Source organism: Nicotiana sylvestris, chromosome 3 (assembly GCF_000393655.2).
Source record: "Nicotiana sylvestris chromosome 3, ASM39365v2, whole genome shotgun sequence".
Taxonomy (NCBI): Eukaryota; Viridiplantae; Streptophyta; class Magnoliopsida; order Solanales; family Solanaceae; genus Nicotiana; species Nicotiana sylvestris.
In genome coordinates, this window is record NC_091059.1 from 108,964,355 (window position 1) to 108,977,042 (window position 12,688).

The window sequence follows — 12,688 nt, forward strand, 5'->3', positions numbered from 1 at the left end:
TCCAGATGAACTATCAAATAATAACATAAAAGTGAATATGCGCAACACAGGTAAATTTATAACAAGTAAGTTTAGGTACATATTTACCTGTGCGGCCTCCAGCATATCTAACACATCCCTAACAAGGGGGAGATTATGATGAGCATCAATGGCTCAGTAATTTCCACGCCGGAGAACCCACCTCCTAGCTAGAGGGAGAAATGGAGGTGCTACATCCGAAGGTAATGGTGGTAGAGGTGGCTACAACGGTAGGAACCGCTCCCAGGCCCAAACCTAACATACAAGGTCGACGTAAAATTTAAGTGTCATTTTGACTATATAGAATTGGAAGTAATGAACAGAGTATTCGAATATGTTGTCACCTGTAGAAGCGGGAAAAAACTACATACGTTGCTCTGGGTGCCAATGCTAGCCCGGCACATACTCTTTTACAGGTAAGCGAGAATAGCAGCACCCCAACTATACTGGGGTAACTCATCTAGCTGCTGAAGATGATGTAGAAATCATATACTCACTAGATTTTCCGAAGTGTTTTGGAACAAGACACCCCCAAAAAGAAGGAGCAGTGCCAACCTCGTGTACCGGTGAATATGTAGATCATCTGTCTCGTCGGTGATGTCGGGGTGCAATACCTCCAAATGTTGTCTAATAGCTGTCACAAAATTGTGACTGCCCCCTAAAGCTGCATCCTCACCCTATAGCCTGAAACCAGTGAACTGTTGCAGCAAGTCCAAATACTGGGCACGCGTCATAGATCTCATATACTGAGGCAGTGCAACGGCCAGTCCATTAGCAGGCAGCCCATATAAAACCTGAACATCCTGAAGCGTGATGGTGGCCTCGCCAATGGGCAGGTGGAAAGTGTGTGTCTCCAGTCGCCACCGCTCTATCAATGCCGTGATCAGAGACCAGTCGAGCTGCAGCTGCCCAATCTCAAAAATCCTATAGAAGCCGGTATCCCTCAGGCGCTGGACTACGCGGGGATGGAAAACTTTTTCCCTTATAAAGTCCCACACATCGTCCACTCTCTTGGCGCGGAGAGTCTGCTCCACTAGTTCTCCCTCCCATACGTAGGCGGACCTATGATCGCCATGTAACACTAATATCTCATCCGAGAAGGGTCCAGGATGCACATGCAGCACGCCCATGTCGTATATTGTAAATTAAAAAAATATTAATTATGTGTTTGTGTTATAATAATTAATAATTAAATTTTTAATTGGACAGAGTATATATCTATGGGTTCCAGACTCGATATTTGAGGCCTAGTAGCACCAAGCTATCTTGAATTCTTATGTGTGTCAGTTTTAATATTTTTGTTAGTTTTATAAATTAAATATTTAATTATTTAATGGGACAAAGTATATATCTATGAGTTCCAGGCTCGATATTTGAGGCTCAGTAGCACCAAGCTATCCTAAATTCTTATGTATGTCAATTTCAATATTTTTAGAATTTTTTTTGTGTTATAATAATTAATATTTAATTATTTAATTGGACAGAGTAAATATTTATGGGTTTCAGGCTCGATATTTGAGGCTCAGTAGCACCAAGCTATCCTGAATTCTTATGTGTTTCAATTTCAATATTTTTAGAATTTTGTTAGTTTTATAAATTAAATAATTAATTTTTAATTGGACAGAGTATATATCTATGAGTTCCATGCTCGATATTTAATTTGACAGCATATATTAATTTGTCAGTTCAGTGTGTTTGTTTTATAAATTAAATAATTAATTTTTGTAAAGTGTAATTGGATAGAGTTTGTAGTTAGTAGATACTTAAACTACAGAGATTCTACGCTAAAAGGCTCTATATTTTACTACGCTAAAAGGTTCTATATTTTACTACGCTATAAGGCTCTATATTTTACTACGCTGTAAGGCTTTATATTTTACTACGTTATAAGGCTCTATATTTAAGCAAATAAATAATCTAAACTAAATAAAAACAACAAACATATTTTAATAACATAACATTCACGAAATTACATATAAAATAGTAAAAAAAAATTATGAACATTTTTATTAACAAGAAAAATTATTTCTCAACTTTTAACTATTTTTTTTTAAACACTAATAATTTAATCCGGATAAAAATAACATACAAATTTAATCGCAAACAAAACACAAAACATGGAAACACATTCAAGAGAACTAATATGCATTATTGTACGAGTTTCGACATAAACTAAATCAGAATACCTCGATTTATGTTTTTAGAAAAGTCGGAAAATTGAAATTTTGAGCCCGAAACGAGGAAACCACAACAATCGAAGGCTTGGGTTGTATGCGAGACCTACAATCTTCACTTTTTGTGTGACGGATGGGGTCCACTCAATTTTTTTTTTTGAGAAAACGAGGGGGGGTGGACCGCTGTTGGAATAGTTTAATGGAGGCTTCTGCTTCTGTCGTGGGGAAGAAGGGAGGGGGGGTTAAATTTTAATAAGTAAAACGCAGTATAATACTGCGCTATATGTAAAACGCGGTATTATACTACGCTTTACTTTAACGATTAAAATTCCGTTAAAGTAAAACGCACTATAATACCGCGTTTTAGGAAGAAAAGTAACTTTTTTTACACTATAAAAACGAGTTTTGAGTCCAAAAAGTTAGGCATAGGTTTCGGACTCCATAAAAGTTACAGCAAGTGCATAAAATAAGATTATCCTCGAATTTTACGTTTTATTTTTACCTTAAGATAAAAGTTGTTAATGAGTATCATTTAACCTGCCAAAAATATTTCATTTTGTATTGCATTGTACTGTTGCTGCTATGAGAAGTCATAATCCATACTGACAGACATGCATTTTGGCCAAAACTGCACATAGTGGCACATCCACTTTCAAAATTTTTAACTTCAAACCTAACATATCTCGTGTTCATTTGAATAAACAGTAAAATATTGCAGGAGTCAAATGTTAAGGAATTAAGATAAATTTAGATAATAACCATAAGATTCCAATACTGGAACCCGGTGAAAAGGAATCCGGCAACAATGTTAGCATAGAGAAGCAATTACAAAAGTTGTAAACTCAAAGGACTAAAGAAAGATGAACAGACGGATTCTACAACAAATAAGAGCAAAAAAATTCTCAAACAACAAATTCCAACTTCTCTGAATAAATCAACCGGATTCTTCTTCGCCAGGATAACACATTGATAATGCATTTCTTACAATCTCCTATTTGTCTAGTGAACAATCATCATACAAGTTCATCCTGGCCTTCTGAAGGACATCGGATCAGCTCCAATATGTTAACCACTTCTGCCATATCAGGCCGGTTAGATGGAACTTGTGATGTGCAGATTAATCCTAACTTCATGACAGGAATCGCCTCATCTGCTGGAAATTTTCCCTGCAGCCTTTTATCTATACAATCTTCTATCCTGCCTTCTTCTAACGCTCCTCGTACCATGTCACACAGTACTACCACATCGTCCTCCATATATTCAACTGGCCGCTTTCCAGTGACTACCTCCAGAATAAGAACTCCAAATCCATACACGTCACACTTCTCGGTTATCTTCACAGTTTTGCATGCGAATTCAGGTGCCATGTAACCGAGTGCACTCTGGATTTTGCTACTCAAAACATATCGATCTAGCATTGGTAACAATCTTGCTAAGCCATAATCTGCAACTTTAGGTTCACCTGAGCCATCGATCAGGATATTGCTGGACTTTAGGTTGTAGTGGATTATGTTCATTTGGTGCAAGTGAGCCAAGCTTTTTGCTGTCCCGAGAATGATGCTGAACCGCTCATTCCATGTGAGTAAACTCCCGGCAGATCCTTCATGGAGATGCTTAAACAAATTGCCACCGGCGACAAATTCATATATAAGTAACTGTAAAGATGGTGTCCAATAATAACCCTCAAGGGCGACAAGATTTTGGTGACGGACTTTTCCCAATTTCCTAACTTCCCTCTCAAAGTCTTCCTGAGATTTAACAAGACTGGAGACCGTAAGCTTCTTAATAGCCACCGAATGCCCATCCCCAAGGACGGTGTGGTACACTGCTCCAAAACCACCTCGCCCGAGTTCACAATCCTTGTTAAGCAGAGCATGTGCCCCTGTGCTGAAGTCAGGATCACCTGAAAACATGACAAGCTTACCGGAATTTGCATCCGTAGATGGAGAACGGCTAAAATCATCTCCACCAGAAAATGTAAGGGCTGCAGCAGCAGAGCGTGATGTTGTGGACCGCACACGAATATTGAGCACAGTAATGGCAATCACGCCAACGAAAATAACAGCAGCCGCACCAATGGCAATGAGGGCAGAGATGCTTAGGATTTTCTTCTCATGGCGAAAACTCTGAGGGACAGTGCTGGGATTAGAATCAGTGGAGTTGGGATTAAGAACAATTGGCTTGGGCATGACGGTAGAACAAGACCTATTGACAGCAGCCCCACATAGAGACGGGTTTGCTAACACAGAATAAGGAGAAATAGTATTAAAAAACCCATTAGAAGGTAGTTCTCCCTGTAGCTGGTTGTGTGAAATGTTGAATGATAAGAGATGGCCAAGATTTCCAAGTTGCTTTGGTAAGGTTCCGGTTAATTTGTTAAAGGACAAGTCAACGTTTTGAAGGTAAGTCAGGTTAGCAAGAGCTGCAGGTACAGGACCAGTTAGACTGTTATGTGATAGAGACCTGCCAATTTGGTTGAAACAAAACATTAACCAAGTGTAGCAAAAAGTTCATATTAAGGGAACACCCCACGCAATACAAGTAACGGATATAAATTGATGGATCATAAAACCAATGAGAGCCGGGTAATCTGATATTGTTGTTACTTTCATGCTTTTATGCAAGCTAATACTCTGACCTCAAAACATATTTGATGCACTTTAGCACGTTCTAATAAATGTTATGCACCTGGTATTTACAATAGAAGCAGATAATATTAATTTATTTTCATAGCAAACTAACTCTACATGATTACTTAGAGCGAACAAATTTCAGTATCACATTCGACTGAGAATCCCAAGTATGGATTTGTATTGGATCTTGAGACTCGAACAGACTAACACAACAGTTCTGAATGCTAAAAATAATGTAAACACAAAGTTTTAAGGAACTTCGAGCAGAGAAAGATATATCAGACGGATTAATTTAAGAGTAAAGAGGATCAACAACTTACAAGGACACAAGTGAAGAACAACTGCCAATTGAACTAGGAATTTGTCCCGTCAAGGCATTTTTCTCCAGCCTAAGTTCCTTGAGAGATGTGACTTCTCCAATTTCCGCAGGGACAGTACCATATAAGCGATTCTCACTCAAGTCAAGAATACCCAACAACTTCAATTGTCCAACAGTCTTAGGAACAGTGCCTGCAAGTGAATTTAAAGACAAATTCAAGGACTGCAAACTACTAAACTCGCCAAAAGCTAATGAAATTTCACCAGATAACACATTGCTAGACGTGTATTTACGAGTGATGAAACAAAAGCATTACTTAAAATCACCAAATAAATTATTCGCGAAAAACACAACTTGCTGTTATGTAATCCTAATTTAAATGCCCAAGTAGGAAAATTACCCGTCAAATTGTTATGACTAACATCCAATGTCAGAAGGTTAACACAACTGCTAATGGACTCCGGTAAGCTTCCAGAAATCGCATTCTGCGACAAGTTTAGTACTTTCAACGACTCAAGTTTCTCTAAAGAAGTTGGAATGGTACCAGACAAGTTGTTCTCGGAAAAATCAAGAATCTCAAGGCTTTTCATTTCTCCAATCCATTCTGGCACAATGCCAGCAAAAGCATTACGTCTCAAAATAACTTCATTACACAAGCTAAGCTTCTGCATTGTGCTGGGGGGCTCTCCAGAGAAAGAATTTCCACTCAAATCAATTGACCTCAAAAGCCAACAACCTCCAATTCCATCTGGAATTTCACCCTTGAAATGATTCCCCCCCAAGTTTATCGCTCTCAAATTACTCAAACCTTCAATGCCAGCTGGAATTTCACCATCCAACAAATTATTCGACAGATCAAGAGACCTTAGTCCATTCAAAGACCAAATCCCAGAAGGCACCAACCCTGAAAACTGATTTGACGATAAATTAAGTGACGCAAGCGTCGCACAAGAGCTCAAACTCTCTGGTATTTCCCCTGAAAATTTGTTCTTGGCCAGAGAAATTGATCTCAACGGCCCACATTTTTCAAAGTAATCACCAGGAATGGGACCAGACAAGCTGTTCTCACTCAAATCAAGAATCTTAAGATTTGCAAGCTGAGAAAGACTAACAACACTAATGCTTCCAGTAAGATTGTTGTTTGCTAATGAAAGCTTGTAAAGAAACTGCAAGCGTAAAAGCCCTCTGCTTATCCTCCCTGAAAGTCCAAACCCGTCAAGAACAACATCAGATACCCTATTGGATCTTGGGTTGCAATTTATTCCGTTCCAGTTACAAGGACTATCATCCTCTTCATTCCAAGATTTCAGCTTTCCATCTGGATCTTGAACGTCCGATTTGAACACAATTAGCCCCAGTACATCATCATTCAAAGATGGGTTCAATGCTCCCACAGAAATAGCAGCTAAATGACACAAAATTACAATAAGTAACAACTTTCTCATTTCCAATCTCCTTCCCAACAAATAATACAAACCAATGTACTGCTTATAATTCCATTATCAAGATTCTAAGGTATAGAGACCAAGTACGAGGTTAGCTAAAAACAATATTGAAGGAAAATACAAGAAGCTGCCTTGGCGTCCCTACTTGTTTCTTAAGACAATGTTTGGTTTGCTAAGGAAAACAAACTTCCAAAACAGGAGCTGAAATGACCCGTTAAGACTAAAGATGAAACCTTTGGGTCCAGCGGCTAAAAATGCAATCCAAATTTTTTCCTAAAAGCAAGACCCAAAACCCTAAAATTCTACGAATCTGCTAAAAGAGTAAACTTTAAGGAACCAAACGAAAAAACAGAAAAGATATGGCGAAAAAAAGTTCAATGAGAGCTAAAAATTTGGCTAAAATAGGAAGGAACTCAAAGCAGTTAGACCTTATAACGAAAGCAGCAAGAAAATGTGAGTTGAGAATTTGCTGGGAAAGAAACCGCCGGTGGCGGAAAAGTATGCTCTGACCTTAAAAAATTTAACAGGAAAGCCGCCGGAGGAATAATGAGGTTTTCCGGCGACGGCGAGTTAGTGAAGTATTTAAAGCTCTCTCTCTCTCTCTCTTTACTGTCTGAGTGGGATACAGAGAGTCTTTATTAACGGGAAAAAAGAAGAACAGGGAGGATGTGCCTTTATTATATTTGACACGTGGCATTGTATAGTAGGTTATTCGGAGTCTGATGTGGATTTACACGTAGTCTTTGTCAGGAGAGACTAACCAGTAGTAATGCTTGAAATTTTAGAAAACGTTAATTGAAAAATAAAAAACGGCAAAAATTAACAAGGTGGCCCACCTTAATTAACTAAAGAAATTCACTAAAATTGAAGTAATAAATAAAGTGGGTAATTTAATTGCAGCACCCCACCACCCACTGGCCACTGCGCAGGGAAGAAGCAATAAAAACTTGTTTTATTTATTTATTTATTATTATTTTGAAGTAAATCCATTATGTTCAATATTATTATGATGCATTTAAAAATTGTGCGCAATGAAATTTTGTAAAGTCAAAGAAATTAATGTGCTTGATGTAAAATTGTTTTAGAGTCATCTCATGCAATACCTCCTCATTTACGCACAACAAATGTTCTCACTACACTATTGGAACTTTACGGTTTTATAACATTTTGTCAACTTATACAAGGAAAAAATCGAATTGGATGACATACATATCATATTTTCACAATAGAAACATTAATGGAGGAGAAAATATGCATGCACATAATGTTTATACTAAATTACTGGAGCTCAGGGGCGTATGAAGGAATTTTGTAAGTGGTGTCGAAATTTATAGAAGAACTGGAATATAACTGTGATTATCATATTCTTAGACAAGAAATAGCGTTAGTCTATTGATTTTGTTGAGTCTTAAGTTAGAAAAGGTCGTGAGTTCAATTCTACTTCATCACTATTTTTAACCACAAAGGCTCTATCAAATATTTGCAAAAGAAAATGTGCTAGTTGAGGTTTAAACCTTTGACCTCTTAGAGCAAAATCAAGCACATAACTAACACACCAGGACACAATTTATGTCAAGTAGGACACAATTTTCCTACTTATCCGTTTCCGTACAGTATTTATATATAGATATATAGTAAAATTTTCTGACGCTTCGGTAACAGTGCATCCGCCCCTGCTGGAGCTAGTGAGGGGAAGGGAATATTGCAAAGAAATTACAGTGTGCAAATAATGTAAAAATAAAATGTTGTAAATTATATAAGTTGTTGAATTTTTCTAACGTAAAAGAAAAAAATGTATTATAATAAATGGGGTTCAAAAGTTGATTTAAGTTTTAAGTCCAAATTTCAATTATATCAATCTAGTATTTTATTTTTTTTTCTTTCAAATATAACTTTTTAACACCGTCACTAACATATATTTTTTTTAAAATGTGCAAAACCGGGACATTTAGGACCCCATTTGTCCATTAAAAAAATTCCATTTTTTCAAATTATTTTTTAAAAAATACGTTGGTCCATGGAATTTTATAAGTTTTTGAAGAAAAGAAAATCGAAAATGAGTTTTACAAAGAATCACTTTTTCAAAATTTTCAAAACAAAAAAAAAATCCTCACTCAAATATTATTATTTTTTAAAAATTATAATTTTTAGGTCCAAAAGCCTACATAGTTATCAAAGACTCAAGAGGGGTGGTTGATGTTAAGGTGAAAGTGAAAGGAGGAAAGGTAGTTGGAGAAGAGAGAAGGGAGAAGGTGAGTGTAATAAAGAGTAGTAGTAAATGTGTAACATCCGGTTGGTACGCCTCAGATTTTGCAGGACACTCTCCTCTATTTATCGCTTCCTTCAATTCCACTGAAAGCTTGCTCCAACCATAAACATGAGAAAGAATTACGTTTTTAATCACTTGGCACATCAACCCAACTAAAAATGATCGTCTTTATCCGGTTTGACCCATATTGTATATATCTTAAAAGAAATTTTTCGGTCTTTGACCCATTATTAAAGACATACTTCTAGGTAGGGGTGTTCATAAAAATCCGAAAACCCGAACCAAGCCGAAAACCAAACCAAACCGACCAAAAAAATCGATACTTTTTGGTTTGGTTTGGTTTTGGTTTTGAAATTTAAAAACCGATCAAATTTGGTTTGGATTTGGTTTTAATTAAAAAAAATCGAACCAAACCGAATATAGGAATAGCTATTTTAAATTTATTATTACACCTATATATATATGTATACTTTTATACAAAGTTTTAAAATTTTTATAGTAAATATTAATTGTTTGCACTTTTAGTACAGTTCTTTACCTTTACATTCTAGTTTAATTGGTAGTTTTCTTTTGTTAAATGTAAGAATCTATTTCATGTTAAAAATAATACTATATTTTTAATTGAGTCCTTAAATTATTCATCACTATTTGATTCAATTATCATCAATATATCTGGTAAATAATAGATTTCTCAAAGGGCAATTGATTTAATAGTGTTACGTTGAAAATGTGGTCGCCGAAATGTGTGTTTGGTAGTGTATGTCTTATATTTAAGAAAAAATCGACAAATAACCGAAAAAACCGAAAAATCGACATAAACCGAATCGAGAAAAAACCGACTTAATTGGTTTGGTTTGGTTCTAATATTTAAAAAATCGACTTACTTGGTTTGGTTTCTTTTTAGGGAAAAACCAATCCAAACTGAACCATGAACACCCCTACTTCTAGGGTTTTTTCTTTTCTTCTTTCTTCTTTCCCAGCATACTCAATCTCTTCACTCGCCTCTCTCTTCCTTCTCCCTAAAGATTACAGAATTTTTTGTACACACTCGTGATAATCCCCTCATTCTATGTCAATTAGATTTCGATTTTTGAGTTAATTAACAAAAAGAGGTTAAGGAACCACAATAAAATTTGGTATATCAGTCCAAAAACTATCAGATCTGGCCTAAAACTATCAGATCTTTCCTAAAAGAGCATCTCCGGCGACCTCGTCTCATATTTTCTTATTTCTCTTAGTTTTTGTTTCATCCTTTGCTACTGGTGAAGCCCATATTTGAATGAACTTCGCCGAAAAAATTCAACACCAGCAACCACCAAAAACTGTAATGTGGTGATGGATAGAAGGTGTTTTCTGGTGTAAACTTGTATCAGTAGTGTTTATACAAACTTATACAATATTGTATAAATATGTATATATGCGTACAATGTTGTATAAATTAGATATATTTTTAATGTATAAGTGTGATATACATTGTACGTGTATAGTAAGCATCCATGGATGTTTGACACTTTCTTCTTTTCTTCTTCGTTGTGTTATTTTTCTGATATATATTATTAGAGATTGTATATACATGTTTATACAAAGTTACATCATTATACATGTAATGCACATATGTAGTTAAATCTAAAATTAAAATTTTATATGTTCAATCTATGTATAAATCGACTTTTCTTATTGATTTATTTGCAAAATCATGAATGTGCAATAATTTTTTCAAATTTTATTTTTTATTTATGCTATTTGAAAATAGAAAAGAAGAAAACATAAGGTTTTCAAATTGCATTATATATGAATTTGAATTTTTTGTAGCTGGAATAGGAATATATACAAACTTGGGGAAGAAGAATAAAAAATCACCGAATTTTCGTGCTTGAAGATCTGCAGAATTAAAAAAAAATGCTTATTTTTCATACGTTGGCCTATTGTTAATGGGCTACAGATTTACAAAGTTGTAACTGAGTTATTCTGCTGCAATGTATATAGGTGGACTGTATTTTTGTGTAATTCTCCCTAAAGATGACCCCTCGGCCACCCTATTCAACACGCTAAGATATTTTAAGAAAAATTATTTTAAGAAACGTTATAATCTCCATATCCATAAATAGTGTACTTTATTTATTTGCCAATTAAAATATTTTTCACGTACGCTGTATACAAGCATGCAAAAGATTTTATTTTATTTTTTTATAATGTTGGTGTTTTGATGCAGTTACCCATTCTTCCGAGAGGTCTTTCTTCAATCTCTACGCATTTTACCACTCGAGATTAATATCTAATCCTGAAGATGCTCCAAAAACGTTTCGATTGTTCATTCATAAAAGAATTGTTGTACGCCTTGGATATTCTAACTCTTGGTACACTGTTGATAAGAAGAAGAAAAAATACGTGAACAAGAGCCAATTAAAATTTAGTTAATAAGTCCGTAGATATTGGGTTAGGTTGCACAACTTCGACTATTTCACCAAGGGGAGGATCTAGTGCCCAGATTATGTGCACATGAATTCATAGTCTCGTTGTCAAATTCGATAATTTATGTACATACTTCATTGAATTGATCTAATACTATCTGCTGGTCGCTATATTTCAAATTGGTCAATTGGTGCACTTGATTGAATGTTAATTTACTCACCCAAAGAAATAGAGTTCTATTCCCACTTAATACTTTCTTTCTTCTTTCTTTAGTGATGTACTCATGTTCTAGAAATCCTAAATATATCTCTGATTTATCAAGGTACCTGCTACCTCCCATTACTGCAGATATCAAATAACTTTAACGACCAGAACTTAGGGAAATAGAAAAAAATCATATAATGTTTTCTGTTTCTACTGGATTTGAATCCTAATCACAAAGATTTACATCTACTTCATTCACAACTCGATCACACTGCACACACTTGAGTGCAAGCTCGCAATATATTTGTGGAAACTTTTAAAATTTTCAAGTATAATTACAATTTCGGCTCGATAAATTTATTTTCACTAACTTAGAAGCAAAAGTAATAATCCCACTTTTAATAAGGTTTTGGTAGCACATATTCGATAATATATATTCCGCTTGCATTTACGTGAGGCCCGCATGCATGGAGTGATAATTAATTCTTCCAACGATATTCACCTGAGACATCATTAATTAGAGACATAATTATTGCTTAAATAGCATAAGTTTACTTGGACAAATTGGTGAAGCAGGAGTCAGAGGCCGATGATTGATGAAGCACGAGAAATTTGAATACAAATTATAATAACTTCAAACAGAAGTCACGCCATTCCCTTTAAGTTTTTACTGCTCTCTCCGATTCAAAATAAGTGATTTTTTAACTGTTTTCGCACAGATTAAGAAATCCACCTTTAAACATTAATTAACAATAAAATTGACCATATTAACCTTTACTATCTCTTTAAATAAACACTCCTAACACATATTCCAACATTATTAACTTCAAGGGCAATGTAGGAAAAAAATAATCAATTCATTCTTAAAATCTGAAAAAATCACTTATTTTGGACCACAAAAAATTACTTATTTTGGACCGGAGGGAGTATCACATTTCCCGCGTTTTATGCCTTTCGGACGGTAACTTTTATTTTCATCTGGTACATGGAATTTAAAGGGAAAGACTTAGCTAGCGTTTGGCCGTAAATTTCTTAAATTTGTTTTAAAAATCTGATTTGGGTGAAGTTTGGTTTGAAAATAAAAATTTGTTTGGACATAATTTTCCAAAAACATATTTCACTTTTTTTTTTTTTGAAAAAACATGAAACTTAACTTATAGTCAGGGGCGTATCTAGGTTAAGGGTCGTGGGTCCACGTGAATCCATGCTCCTCT

The 12,688-nt window shown here is 35.2% G+C and overlaps 2 protein-coding genes across 2 annotated transcripts; both read right to left on the minus strand.

Annotated features, from left to right (window-relative positions):
• Nucleotides 1–695: 695 nt before the first annotated feature.
• On the minus strand, nucleotides 696–1,148 carry LOC138887818 (serine/threonine-protein phosphatase 7 long form homolog). Its single transcript, XM_070169606.1, has one exon. It carries the CDS (start codon nucleotides 1,146–1,148, stop codon nucleotides 696–698), a length of 453 nt encoding a protein of 150 aa, XP_070025707.1.
• Nucleotides 1,149–2,920: 1,772 nt separating this feature from the next.
• On the minus strand, nucleotides 2,921–7,203 carry LOC104210095 (probable LRR receptor-like serine/threonine-protein kinase IRK). Its single transcript, XM_009758904.2, has 3 exons — nucleotides 5,545–7,203; nucleotides 5,146–5,335; nucleotides 2,921–4,655 (listed from the first exon to the last, which is right to left on the minus strand). Exons 1-3 carry the CDS (start codon nucleotides 6,587–6,589, stop codon nucleotides 3,206–3,208), a joined length of 2,685 nt encoding a protein of 894 aa, XP_009757206.1. The 5' UTR covers nucleotides 6,590–7,203; the 3' UTR covers nucleotides 2,921–3,205.
• Between the last annotated feature and the right edge of the window lie 5,485 nt (nucleotides 7,204–12,688).